Source organism: Micropterus dolomieu, unplaced genomic scaffold, assembly GCF_021292245.1.
Source record: "Micropterus dolomieu isolate WLL.071019.BEF.003 ecotype Adirondacks unplaced genomic scaffold, ASM2129224v1 contig_12944, whole genome shotgun sequence".
Taxonomy (NCBI): Eukaryota; Metazoa; Chordata; class Actinopteri; order Centrarchiformes; family Centrarchidae; genus Micropterus; species Micropterus dolomieu.
In genome coordinates this window covers 47100-62431 of record NW_025741930.1, presented here as the reverse complement: position 1 = coordinate 62431, position 15332 = coordinate 47100, and the positions used below count along the sequence as shown (strand labels likewise).

The following is a 15332-nucleotide window of genomic DNA, read 5'->3' as shown; positions in this document are numbered from 1 at the left end:
CCACCAACAGTCATTTCTATTTCCAAAGTGAAAAAATCTTTAGGACACTAATCGTAGCTCAAAAACAGCTCAAAAGTCACGTTGGAAAATTTACCAGCTTTACTAACAAGTTCCACAGCCTCCAGCACAGCCAGTGAGTCCTAATGTGCCTTGGAGATTAACCCACAAACACAAACACATGACTGAGCTTTACTACGGGCTCGCAGCCTCAACAGACTCACTGAAGAGTTGAATCCACAGTGCATTCCATCCCCACAGAGTGTCATTAAATGCACCGCATCTCACCTAGCCATCATTTATCTCTCCACCACTAATTAGTTATGATCAATTACCTGTTCTCAGTGCTGCTTCCACATTTAAGAAAACAGGAAGAGCTGCTTATTCATTGCTGTTCTTTTTGCCAGTCTAAATATTCCCTCGAGTTGCTTCCACGAGCTAGGGCCCTTTTTTCTGCTGGGAGGCCTCCATTAAAAAGTCATTGCTCACCACGGGGTCCAACACAGGACCCCCGGGAACCCTTCTCTGGTTGTGCACAATGACGGAAAGAGTGGAGGTTAACTGACGTAATTACCGGCTTTAAAATAGCAAACAGTGGTCACAGTTGAGCTGCATTACTGAGCTCTGTCTGACAGAGTTATGAGCAGAAGAGGAGAAACTCTGCAGGTGGGTGATGATATCAGTCATTAGCAACCTCACGTACAGTTCGGAAGTTTTCTCTAGCAGTGAAGGTGGAAGAAATACAACCACAACGGTGACATATGTATGAATGTCTGCCTGATTACACACCAGTGGAGCCAAACTCCAGATAAGTGACAGAATATGGACATGTCCCAGCCGTGTACTGTTACTGACAGGAGTTTCTGTCTCTGCAACTTTCTATCCAGGAAAGCTCATCCAACAAACTTCTTCTACATTTACTGCAACTCCATTCCTCACTGAGCACCCATGCGGTCTGTCTTTTATTTCCACCCTGGAAGATAAAACATAAGCATGTCAAAACTTGGAAGGTGGGAGTGGACAGGATGGGATGGGGGGCTAAAATTTGATCCACACTGTAGCCCATGAGAGAAGTAGGACTGAAATCCTCTCCTACCCCACCCCCTTCCCCTCCACCCCAGTCAGAGCAGTTCATTTTGGACTCTAGGTCCGTTTGTCTTCTCACAGAAAGGAAATGCAAAGTAGGCTGCTCCGAAACTCTGGGAAACGCCACAGGACGTCCCTGGGGGGAAATTAAATACAGCCACTAAGATCCACACAGTAAAGTGGCAATAAAGTATTCATTAACCCTCCATTGAAGGGCTAAGCAGGAAAACAAGCAACTGAGTTAAGAAGTCAAACAGGGACTTAGCACACAGAGTAACACCACCGCCTCTCATCTTCTCAAGATTTACAAAACAATGAGAGGACTCGCAGAGCTAAAGAGCATGTACATCCCGCTCAGACAAAAGCAAGGAGATCAGTGAATCAAAGACGGGGGTGAGGAATTCAACAAAATGAGTATGTGGCATTACCAAATAGTTTCACAAACATTACCCCTGATACTCGTAATCCTCTGTGCTTTTATATTGCAACACATCGCCCACTACTGGTTTGGCCGCATGCCAGGCTGGAGTGGAGGATGTAAACAATGCCCTCTGCTCCTCTTGATCTTCATTTTCCCTCCATCCGAGGACCTCATTTTTCACCTTAATTTTAACCGCTGTCCTCCCTTTGCAGCTTCACAGTGGTTCTCCTTGGAGCTAGACTGAGGAATCTATAGGCAGCACAGAGAAAGGCCGGCTGGATGCTGTGCGCTGCATTCATTGAAAAAAAAGGCCTGATGCCAGTTTGACACCCACCCCCGGGTCTCCCAGAACGTGAATGAACTTCTGTGAATAAGAGGCAAACCTACACAAACACCCCTGCAGCTATAGGACCTTCACAGGGGGAAGAGTGTGTGGGCGACGCCAAACAACAACAACAACAACAAGGGGAATTGATTGCCAGGGTTCCTCTTTTTCACTCCTTCACCAATCAAGAGGAGGCACTGCCGCAGGAGGGGGCCTAAAATGATGGGTCGTTGACAAAGACAAGCCTGTCGGGGGGTCACCACTGGCCCGGTCCGGCCTCAATGGATGAGAATGAGAGTCCAACCCCACACATTGCAATTAACACCTACTCCGCCAACAGGCAGGAGGCAGCAATAGGGAAATCTCCAAATCAGCATTTCAAAACCACGCCACTACAAAGGGATCAAAGTGCATGCATTGTAATATGCCTGAGTGTTCTTATGGGCTAAACTCTTCAGCTCTTCAGTGTGTCTTTCAAACAGCCTCATTTCCCCTTACAAAAGGCGAAAAGTATATGACCTCATCACTGACCAAATGAGGAGGTGGGCGGCAGGGATGAACATGCTGAAAGGATTGGATGGGAGGGTTGGGTGAAATGCTGACGGCAATTTACTCCTAACATGCTTGAGTGAACTGTAAAACAATGATCAATATAGCATCCAGTTTCGTTGTTTGAAACTACTTTTCCTCTGAGTAACAAAACCATAGGAATATGGCTTGATATTATTTACGAGTTGGTCTGAAATGCTGAATTGTAACGTCTGAATTTTGATTCTTGAGTAGAAATGGCCGAAGTGCTGCACTGCATCTGTATTTTATCATGTAGGTTCTGCATTTGTTATATAAAGCCAAATTACACAAGGTCTGGCTCCGATCAGTCTGTAATTCACCTTTTCATCTAACACGTACCACAACCAAATCAATGCAGCAAACTGCACTGATTAACCACTGGTTAAAAGCAACCAGTCACCTCATACACAGAGAATAAGTTGCAGATGAAGAATTTGTTTTCGCATGGCTTCTATTCTTGCATACTAGGCATTCATAGATCTGTTTTTAACATGCTCAGCCATTTTAATATTTACTAAATCAACATGTCAGCAAATTACTCCACCACCATTGGCATGACATAATGTTTCTGTAACTTTTGTAATGAGTATTTGTGCAACCTCCATTAAAAATGACAGAGAAACGAAGAAGTGCCAAAACAACTTATTGGCAGTTTTTCTTATGAATACCTTTGGTTCCATAAAAATACTTCATTTTAAGACCTCCAGCTACTCTTGATATGATGGAATTTACATGTTACAAGTTCTGTTTTGGTTGTAAAACACCAAATCATCCCTTTCCACCAAGATGTTAATCATAGAAAATTTCCATGTGTAGTAAATGTTCAAATGTAGGAAACTGGAAATAAACTAATTGTAACTACTCCATTTTTACAGCGCCTAACGCACAGGCCATTCATCTATGCAATATACACTCAATCAGACTCAACATTTAGCTGTACTTGGAACATACATTGCCTATCAATTGTGTGTGATCTGTCAATCACACCCCTTTTTTTCCCCCTCATTCTGAGGTTACTGAACAGTGCGCCGTCTCAGTCATGGTATATTTACTGTAGACATCAAAACAGAAAGGCTGCATTAGTGAACCCAAGTCTCAGCTTTGCGACGGCGAGATGCATCTGAAACTTGATCCCCCACTGACAGAGGGTGAGAAATATTGTTGAAGTTGTAGAACAGAGAGGGGCAATGGCCTTGACCTCCTCAGTCAGGGTCACACCCTCCCACTTGACCTTTCTGAGAAACTCCCATATATTTAACGTCTTCAGGGATTTACACATGCACATAGAAAGGCCTTAAGCAAACCTTCACATGTATTCCAACTGGCCAGGAAGTACTGTGGTGCAGATCCCTTCAAAGGCTAGTATGCCAGTGCTGGGCTTTGAATATGATACGAGTAGTTAAAGACAGCCAGTGGAAGGAGGGAGGTGACACTGGAGAATTTGCGGAGGTTGATGACAAGGCAGTGTCCTGAATGAGTTGTAAAGGGGCTCAAGGAAGTGCTTTGATGGGGTGGCCACAAGGGAACTGCTGAAGCCCAGACTGAAGATGAATACACCTTGATGATCATTCACAATTAAATGCATTAAATATCAAGCGCAATTCCTTGTCTGCTGATCTAAGATAACACAGTTGTGACTATCTGAATGACGATGTGGGTCAAATCTTTGTCCAGATGACAAGACAAAGAAGCCCTTCACGGTAGGAGCTCACCTGTGTAGCAACTACATACATTTTCCTCTTGCATATTCTTACCCTACCTCTATGACTCTTTTGCTTCTTTTCTGCTTTAACGTAAGTAACACTTAAACAGAAAACGTATCACTGTATATCACATTCTTTATGAAACTTGGGCGAAGGTTTGAGCTGGATCCACAAACATGTTTAATCTGTCTGGACCATTATTCTACCTGACACCTTAATCTGCCACAAGAGAAACACTAGCACTAAGAATATACAGTGTTCAGACCCGGCGGCAGTACTGAGACAAAGCCAGTCTGAGTCCTCAACCTGTTTATCCAGTATCCACTAATACCCTGTTTTCTCAGGTGAGAAAAGACACCAAATCCCTCAGGAAGTCTTAATTATGCCACCTTAAAAAAGGACCAACATTGAAGCTTGGCAGGTGTGCCAGATACCAAGTCACAGGCTCAGATGAACCTGTGTGGTTCAACCAATATGTCGAGCCTGAGAACGCTACGTCATTGTCTAGAAAAGGTTTCCAGAACAAAGAGGTAGTGTAATAACAAAAGATGGTGAGTGACAGTTTTCTCCACATCACTGAAAAGTTTCATAAAGTTTAATCACGCCTGACAGGGCTCCCATGAAATGACTCCATGTCTCTATGTCTCCAGCTACCACAGTGAGAGAAAAACCCTGCCATGGCAGATTTTTTGATTACAGGAAATAACCAAGTACTGTCTTGTTACTTGGTTTAACCATGTGGGATCATTTACTGATCCAACATGTTAGCCCATATTCTGCATAGACATAAAAGACATAATTGCATCAGCTCCGCTCTATTTGTAATGGTTGCTCTAATTCTGCAGTTTGGGCCATTTCATGTAAAGCTGGAAAAAAACAATTGTAGATCCATAAATAAAAACACATGGGAGGAGATTTCCTACTGGTGGGGAGAAAGTGATTCACAGTATCTGGACAATTTGGCTGGTATTTTCCAGTCTGGTGAGGAGGGGTTAGGGAAGGGGGAGGCAACAGATGCAACAACATGCCCGTGAAAGACAAGACGGACAGACAACACTGGGTACTAAGTCTTTTCGAGAGACGATCTTGGTTTCACTGGAGGCGAGGGACTGACAGAGCCGGTAACCTGACTCAGGAGGCTGTTCCACAGGTGAAACCCTGACCAAAGACAGAACACAACATATCCCTCTCTTGCAGATGCTAAAAGGGCTTCCATGCAAGGAATCCTAAACAGCCCGGTCCCAGTGTATTTACTGCCATTCCCATTGCAGGGGAAGAGAAGGAGAGGGAAGAAAGACAGAGCGGCAGCAGGAAACTCAGCATTTAAAGATGGGATTTAGATGGCACACAGTTTCACTGTCAGTTTCCCCTGCCCACAATAATCCCCTGGAGATGTATAAGAACCTTGTTATCTGCTAACACGTCTGCACCTGCACACCCACAATATATTCAGAATACCATTAGCCAGATGTTGGGGAATCCAAAGACAAGCACTGGTACTATTTCCACTTTTATCAAACATTAGGACCACCCAAGCTGCCTATGATACACTTTACAACCTTGTGGCCATATGGCATAAGAATCAAGTAGAGCAAGGTGCCAAGTGGCTATATTCTATAACACTCAAATACAATGACTCAATTCATGGGCCATCATAAAGAAAGGCTTGTGTGCAATTAACAACCATGGGAAGGAGAGAATAAAACAGATATTCCAGGAGCCACAGCATCAGTGCTGGGTGGGAGGCACAGACAGTGCTAATGGCTGGCTGGCACAGCTATGAGATGACACCGTGACCGCGTTTTTATTTGCAGAGGGAAACTGGCACCATCAGAGACGGACACGACATTACTGCTAGATTCAGGGGCAATGTGCTGAAAGGTGCCAACATACTTTTCTTTTTTGAGGGATATCACACGTCTGTCCCACTCATATACCTGACAAGGAGAGCTGAGAATAGGAGCAGTGCTGTCTTCTATAATACTGATGCACATGGCTGACAGATTTAATAGTTTAGGTTAATTGCAAAGCTTTACGGGGACGAATTTGTGCCACATTTAAACGCAATGAAGTATTTACTTTGATGCGTGTAAGACATGCTAAAATTAAATACAACACCTTCATTCTTTTATGTTGATTAATCTCTACACTGACAAGCAGAGTGGAGGTTCGCTCTAAACGCAATAAATTCTGAATTTGTGTGATAACTGTATGAAACTCACATCACAATATCATCCACACAAATGTCCTGAATTCCAGTGGTGTGCTTCAAATGTGAAACCACATGTAAAAGGCATTATTGCTTATTCCAGCTCTCACTATCATCTTCATTGCATTCAAGTGAAAACAATGTACCAATTGATCTGGAAATAAATGTAAATATGGCCCTATCAGTCATCCAACAAATAGAGGGGAACAGTTTGGGTTCACAGGCAGACAGCTAATCGATTCCTTATTCCTGACTCCTGACCTGTCAGCCTGAGACTATTGGACATATATAACGTTTAACCATTACCTCTGACCAGGTAATCATCCATGCCTCGAGTATGGATGAGGAATACGGCAATGATCACATTTTATTTCATGTTGTTGCGTGATTTTGATTTAAATGCAGCACCATGAAAGTCATATACAGCTTTGTGCTTAGAAATATGCTTTGCGAAAGAGAGAAATGCATTTCAAAGTGGGTTACACTGAATTCTGACATGAATTCAGCAAAGCAACGTGATTTTCCAGACTAATAAGCTAATAAACAAGTAAAGGCGTGTGCCATGCATGTATTTTATATAGCTCCACGCCACGGTGACGTATGAATTGAAATGTATGCACACATTTCCACATATATTAGGCAGAGGGGATCGCAATTCTTTAGTCACGTGCACCACAGTGGAGGATTAACACTGTTTCTGGAACACTGGGCTCAGACTAGAACTCACACCACAGTCGCCTTTTGCTTCAACACGCACTGTCTCCTCTACATTCACTCAATCAAATTTCAAATGTCTTACACAGTTAAGGGGGGCTTCTGGCCAACCAGGACCTAACAATAAAGTGACACTCTCGACAGCTGAATCACAACAGAGTGCAAGTTTTGCCGGACCAAGCTGCGTTTGCACTTAAACCACCGTCACCACCCTGCCGACTGTGTTCAATGGTTAACCACGGTGCTACAAATGACTGCTGTGTGCCTGCTGAGGGAGAAGAGAGTTTTACACTAAATATAACCTGGCTTAGCCGCTGTGGAGAGAAGCTGAGGTCTGGGACATGGCCAAAGTAATAGTGGTTTTCAATGCTTTGTCAGTCATTACTTTGCTGCCGTGGGGTTATATGGACTCAGCCCTCACAAACAGTAATTAAAGATCACAGCCAAACATCAGCAGCAGTGCCAGACTACTGGGTCAGTGGTTTTGTGGCTTCTACATGTGGTTCAACAATAGTGCAATATTACAGTTATGCTTGACGTATCCAGTAAAATAGGAACTAAAAGTAGTGGCTAAACAGGACGTTTCAGTGATGATCACCTTGAGCAAATATACAAGTCACGTTGCACTTCAGAAGGCAGCAAAAGGAACTACATAATAGTTGACCATTCAAACAGTCAATATTGAGTCAACACTCGACTCTGGCCTCAAGAAAGCATGATGTCATAGCCAATCAGCTCAGGAGTGATAAGAGAGCAAGATAATTCTGTCCACTAATGTGTGCCTCTGGAGCGCAAAGATGAAAGTGACCACTGAAACGTTTTGTGTGAACAACAGTAATAACAGTTTAAGAATTTACTAGTATAAGTGACAGGTTGGCAGTAAAGGGGCAAGCCCAGAGATGAACTGATAGCAAAGTGCTGACTTATCAAAACAACTATTTCACTGTATGGATACACTCCTAAGCTGCTTTTTAGCTCACATTTTCAAATTGAATCCTTGTCTGTTGTTATTCCTGGGCATTAAAAGCCAAAAAACGTAGCTACTGCAAAACAAAGGGTAACACATACCAGAATGCCTGGCATTTAACCCCAAAGGGGAGTTTCTAACCCTCTACGCTGACACCCACCCACACACAGACTCACGCCCAATATAGTCTAAAGACTTTGCTGAGGAGTAAAAATAGGAGCCTGCTGTTAGCCCTTCACAGGAGGGTGTGCAGATGAGAAATATTTGGAATAATGATGAGCCAGAGTTGCTTTCACTGCCACCTGCCCTGGCCGTGGTGAGCTTGTATATTGTGGCAAGGTTGGCCCATATTCTGATGCGGTCGCTGTGGATTTGGCTTCGTATGTACTCAGTAGGAAGGGTTGGAGGGTGCTGAAACCCGCATGTTATGTTATTTAAAGGACTTTTCCTTTGTGATGACAGACCATAATTCTATTGCTGTAGTTGTCAGAGCAGTCGTTTCAAATTTCATTAATACCAAATGAGAGAAGGTGAGAGAGGTGCACTGTGTTAATTATCATGTAATCTTTGTGGCGCTCAGTAGTAGATTACATCTGCAAGTGAAAATTTACAATCATGGAGATTCATGACCCTGTGCCTCTGTTTATTCTGAACCAAAGTTTACCTGCTGTCTGTTTATCCGAGCAGATTGAGAAAAGTCCTTATTTAAAGATCTCTAAAATATGACAAAATGCTTTCAGTCACCAGTTAAACCTTCCATGTCAGTAATTGCATATCAAACGTGGTAAGCACCTTTCTTTACTTTGGCATAAAATAATGTTTTGATATGTATTGATCTTTTGATGTGATACATTCAAGTGAATGAAGTTGAAGCAGTCCATAGAGGCAGAGTGTGGCCTAAAATAGCAGAGCCATAAGCATGGATTTAGATTAGGATCTGCTTAATGCATGAACTAAAATATGTCATAGAGGGAATGTAGGCCAACAGCAGTGATGTTACACTCTATGCTAAAGATGGCAAAACTTCCCTCGGGAGCTCTTTGTCCATTCAGAAAATGTGTTGCTTTCTGTACCTCACAGTGGGATACAAAAGCATGAATCTAAAAAACTGCACATATAAATCTGTCAATGAATTTACACTACAAAGGCACTTCCATGACTTAGGAGTCTCATGGAGAGATGATGGTCTTTCACATGTTAATTCAGTGTTTCACTTAAGTGAAGTACAGCTTTAAAAATGGTCCGATTCGGTGGCAGTAAATATGACTTCACTTGAGCTTAAATCAAGAATGATGGCTTTACTATACTATAACTCCACTCTGTACACAAAGAATAATCATGATCAATAAATTAAACACCTACATGACTCCAGAGAACTGAAAGATGCCATATTGTGATTATTTAAATGTTACTTGAAATTAGAGCTTTATGATTAGTCAATTAAAAAATTTAAAGAACGTTTATCAGCAACTAATATAATTATCGATTAACTGTTTTAGTCATTTTTACATATACTGGTTCCAGCTTCTCAAACGTCAGGATTTGATGCTTTGTTTGTCATATATGACAATACAGTAAATATATTTGGGTTGTCGTTAGAATAAAATAAGACATTTGAATCTATCCTTTGACCTGTGGGAGATTAGACATGACATTTTCCACAATTTTTCTGATATTTCATGTAATTGTCAGATTAATCATTAATGAATAAATATTCATTATCGCACAGCCATTTAAAAGACATTTGAAGAAACAAAATTATGATTCGCTTCCTTAAACAGTGAATTATTTTACAATCAAATGTCTTGCTCTTTACTACTAGCCCAGAGTATTCTTACATTTAATGGCAAGAGTGTGTGTTAACCCAAACTATCATATTCCCAGCAGTTCCAGGTTGACTGTTTGATATGAGTCCTCTCCTGGGGGTTGCTGGCGACAGCAGTCTTGTCTCAACTAACCTTAAAATGTCAACCTATTATCTATGGCGGATTTGCTTCGCTCCCCCTCCTCATTCTACAAAACACTCAGTTTGCTCGTCTGACATTGATTACGTCTTTTTGCAGTCTAAACTGAGGCAGACTTCTTTCTTCTTGCTAACTCTGCCCTTTCTCCTCGGCTTACTAGCGTAGAAGACGTGATAAGCCTGAACAAAGTCTACTTCCAAGGGTTATCCCTCAGACTTTACCAACTCTAATCTTATTGAAATGTGCATTACAAGATACATTTTTCACCTTACACCACCTGAATATTATGTTGGCTTCTTTCAATTTCACAGAGGGTGTTCTCCCTGTCATAAAAACTGTGCACGCTACATGAAGCCAAAGTAAAGCAATTAGGTCCCATGATTTACTCTACCTGCTTTAATAAGGAAGTGAGGGCCTCCCAGATGGAGGTCATGGTTCTGAACCTCGCTCCTCAGCTACCGAGTTAATCAGTTTGGAACATGTGTTTAGTTCAACTCTGAGAGAGACATTCAGCTTTATAGGGGCAATTTAAGTTTTCCTTCACAGTGTGACACACTGCCATAATGATCAACAATTATAAACAGGGGACTGATAATTAACAACTTTTTTCCCTCACTCCCGCATATAAAAACCTGCATATTGTCCACACTTGTCGTCATACTGTGTTCCATTAAAGTTGCTGCTCAGAGGCAAACTGCCTTCCCAATCAGCTCAAGCTAAAACTTAACACCATCACGACGCATCAGGGGAAGTGCAGCCAGCTTGCCAAGGTAAGGACTACATGGGCCTCTCAAAAAGCAATTAAGGGAGAGAGAAGTCATAATATTGAATGGAGAGGGGGGTGCATTCCTCTGAGAGAGGCAGCAGCAGTAGACTGTGAAATTCATATTGACTGGAGAGGCAAACACACACAGGTAAGCAGGAGAGCCGAGCTTTTTCCAACCTGCTTGTCAGCCAAAGAATAGTGCCTGTAGTCGGCTGCTTTCAAATATATATTGGGTGAGTTCAGTCATCCAAAGATGCACCTATACATAAGCCTCCAATGAGTGTGCTCACAGAAAAGCCTTATAAAGTGAAAGCAATACCCAATCTGCACAGTTCTCTTAAAACAACACAGCATTTGTGTCGGACCAAAATGATATCTGGAAAATGGAGGGGAAAAAAACTGCTGAGCTGTGGATGTGCGTTCACTGATGTGTTAAATCCTACTTGATTAAAGCAGAAAAACGCCTTCAACAATGAACTGTGCCAGTCCACTTAATTAAGTCAACTTGTACTAGGGAGCGCTGGGAAATGGAAAGCAAAGCAAACAGGGGTGCTGTGGCTCGCTCCCTCCGCTTTTCTCTGGATGCTAATCAAAGACTTGATCTCCGAGCAGGACAGGCCTCGGGGACGTCGCTCTGCTTGGCTGATCCTGGCAATTTGCTCTTGATAATACCCTCTCTCACGCTGCACCCCCTCAGAACCCGGCAACCCATCTCACCTAATCTGTACGGCCACTGAAACGAACAAACACAGCCCCCTAAAGTACATATCGGTCTCACCAGGGAATGATCACATAATGGCCATAGAGTTATTACATGCTCCTTATTATCCGTCTTTCTTTGTGGCTCCAATTTAGAGATTTTATAATAAAGATGATTGAAGATAAAGAGACTGCATTTGATTAACTAAAACAATAATCATGTATATTGTTTCAAAACGAGTACAACAAGACAAACACAATATTTTCAATATGTGCATCTGCTCAGTCATTGTTTGCGTTTTTAATTGTTTGTACAACATAAGTCAGTGGAAGCATCTGCTGATTATTACAGTGCCTGGAGGTCTGAGGAGGGAGCAGCGAATGAGAACTGCATGATTCGTTTGCGGTCTGCTCTGTGGTGTAACATGAGTTTCTGGTGGTGCTGCAAGTTCTTCACCTGCAAAAAGCTTCAGCACGTATCAAAAGCCACAGTTGATCCAGTTACACAACTTTCATGTCATCAGTCATACAGCGAGCAAACACATGAGTTTAAGAAACCAGCATAGAACAAGAAGAATAGGGAAAGCCACAGCGTCAGATGCAAACCAGGAATGAGAGGCAGGTGGGAATGAGAGCGTGGAGGATGAGGTTTAGTTTCCTACCTTTAAAGGAGATGAAGACGCGGGGTGCAGCCAATGGGTCATTGATCACTGGGTTCCCGAAAGCGAAGGTGGACAGTGCCAGGAGGGCGTGGACTTTCCACAGACCGTCCAGCTGCATGGTTGACCAACCCCCAGTAGCAAGAGTTTGCTGTTTTAAAAAAGTCTCTGCAGGGACAAAAAGAAACACGTGAGAAGGTTCTCAACTCTCAAAACAAAAAAAAAATCTGCTACAATAGTCTGTTCTCATTTACTAATTTATGTGACATGTCAAATCAATGGCTCCCAAGGGCCCAATCCCATCGAGTTCTGGGGTGCAGCACAGAGGTGTGGAGATTACACCCATCCCACCCTTTGGGAGCTTCACAAAACTGATGAGTCCTGATGGAGAGGAGCCAAGCTTGCAGAGATGTGTACACATTTCCATTTGGTAAAAATTAGGTTTGTTTTTCGGAAGCTGTGCGACAAACTGATGGAAAGACCATGCTGACTTGCTAGAGAAGCTTTTCTTCTGCTCCTCTTCACGCACCCAAAGCACATTCCTACTCCATGACACCGTATGTGTGTGCTGCTCTGTAATTAGAGGTTCACCTCATACCGAGTTATACCATGTCCTCACACTTTGAGAAAAAGATAAAGAGGGCAAAAAAACATAGGGATTGGTGCAATCTGAAATAAAATATTATCTCCTTGTAAAAGGATTTACAAATGACGACAGGCGCATACACTAAAAGTTTAACAAGTCTCCCAAACAATGCAGTGGTGGTCATCAATTAAGTCTAGAGTTAATGAATGATAGACACCAGGGAGCAACCTCAATGATCCACACATATGTCACGAATCATCAGAAAGAGCTGACTAACAGGCCACTTCTTGCCCTTGCCCATTCTCAACAAATCCACTCTTGGTCCATCTCTACTATGTTACCACTTCCACATTTTACTGTGGTGTCTGCATTTTCACAAGAATGCAACATTTTCACCACACTCTATTCTAAGAACAGCATCCTGACCTCACACATTCGCAGTAGTGCTGGACGATATGGCCAAAAATATTATCACGATAAAAAGTTTCATATCTTTCGACACTGACAATTATCACGATAAGTATCAAATCGTTATTTCTTTTGAGTTTTAAGGCTGATTTTTGCTGAGTGAAAGTTGAAGAAACCTGATGGTTAATTGTGGTTTAAACTCTTCTTTACAGTCAACACTTGAAGCCAAACAGTGGATCACTTCACAAATCTGAGGTAGAACATTCAAAACAATTATGATAAAATCTTTGTTCAACAAATATGCATGAGTAAAATGAAGAAAAAACGTTTTTTCTGTCCTTTTTCCTCAACAAAGGAAACATCTTAATAAACAAATTAAGTCCTAATTCGTGCATGATTCCAGTGAATAAAATCAAAAATGTATTGAATATTTATTGAATATTTGTTATTGAAAAATGTCATATTGCGATAATTATTGTTATTGTTTTATTGTCAATCCCTAATTCATAGTTTACAAATCTCTTCTCCCCATGTTTCTACTAACAACATTCATTTGGACCAGGTCTCCATCTCAAACAAACCGTTGGAGACCTCAGCAGAGTCCTTAGACTAGTTGGCTGAAGTGGATTTATGAGCATAACCAGCTGTTTAAACCCTGGGTATTTTCTGACAATGTGTTAACCACCCAGCTGTTTATTCTGAGACAGAGGCCAAGTCCTTCACACAAGCAGATGAAATCAAACAAGGCACTGCTCACAAATGACACTGAGGATACAGAACGACACAGAGAGTTCACTCACATTATACTGCAACGATAAATATGTCTATTCTCCTCCAGTACTTTTATGTCGAAAAAAATGTATAAATAAGTTTACAAAAGGACCTTTTATGGAAACATATTAAACTTCTTAAATCTATCACGCCAGTCCAAACAGCTTTAAACCTACTGAAGAAAAAGCACATCACATCCACTGATGCTCTCAGCTTCTTTATTGTTTGGGTCTGCAAGTTAATAACTGCCACATGGTGGACAAATGAAATGCAAGCATTACAACACATACATAAAGCCAAACACAAAAACCAATAACCACAAGTTATTCAGGGTTCAGAAAGTAAAGTTTCAACATAACCCTCCTCCTGAATCCTGCTGCTCTACTCGCGGTGTATCCACTTGCGTTTGGTGAAGTCCAAGACATTACAGAAACACTGGTGATTTGTCATATTTCACAACAATTGAGACAATTAAAAAGCTTCCTTCCCTGGTATGAATGCCGGACATTTTACAATGAAAATAATAGGCTATACTTCATTCATATTTAAACTCGAAAATAAACTCTAAAAATACAAAATGTATGCAATAAAATGTCAATGTTGCTGAAACATGATATAGACTGAAATCCGTGCGTAACAGACTGGCAGCCTTGGCTACACATGGACGACAGAACTGTAAACAGTCTGGTGCGGCTTTAGAGCGCACGGCAATGATTCACGTATGAAGAGAAAGTTGCGATCTATAGGAAATTAAAATTATGATTAGGTATTTCTATTCATATGTTTATAAGAGAAAACAAAACAGCCATTAGGGCATGCTGGAAATAATAAATAATAAATAAAAAAACCTGCAGACATGTAGGCTAACCCCTTTTTTTAAATTAATAATAAGCAGATTTAAATAGAAAATAAAAAGCAACAGCACGAAAAGCCTTACCTTATTGTTACAGCTTTCCGAATATAACTTCAGATCCAACCTTGCAAGTCATTGAACAAAGCAATTCCAACAGATCGGTCACTTTCGTCTCCAAGTTGAAATCAATAATATCAAGAGAAAATCCCGGTGCTGCGACTGTACAGTCCCTGTTCAGGAGGGCGGTCTGTACCTGTGCACACTGCGTGGGTATTGGCCCCGGAGTTGTACAGTAAGAAAAAAAAAAAAAGGAGATAGTGTTTCTCTAGTTCAACCCTGTGCGCGACCGCGAGACGAGGAGATATTGTCGCCGCACGACCGCAATCAACATCTCGTGGGGGAAAACAGCTGGAAACAAGGTCCCTGTGGCGTAGAGAGGTCCAGGCACGCAGCGTGTGCTCCTCTGGAAAGTTGGGCGCTCCTGACTGTAGAGAGGCAGGGCGCGAGCAGGTGGATGCAGAGGCCCATTTGCCTAAAACACACCCACAAGGCGGGCAGCGATGAGCCGAGCCGCCCATCAGGCAGCCGGGGGGTGATATGATTTACTACCGTATTACGCCACTATATGCTGTCA

At 42.0% G+C, this 15332-nt stretch overlaps 1 protein-coding gene across 2 annotated transcripts in view; it reads right to left on the bottom strand.

Moving 5' to 3' along the window:
* Window positions 1-15132, bottom strand: part of LOC123966215 (semaphorin-3F-like) — a 61343-nt gene extending 46211 nt beyond the window's left edge. For both annotated transcript variants that reach the window (XM_046042412.1, XM_046042413.1), the window contains exons 1-2: window positions 14783-15132; window positions 12084-12248 (exon numbers count right to left, since the gene is read on the bottom strand). In XM_046042412.1, coding sequence (XP_045898368.1) covers window positions 12084-12201 — 118 coding nt within the window. In that variant the 5' untranslated portion in view covers window positions 12202-12248; window positions 14783-15132. The remainder of the gene's footprint in view (window positions 1-12083; window positions 12249-14782) is intronic.
* Window positions 15133-15332: the final 200 nt, after the last annotated feature.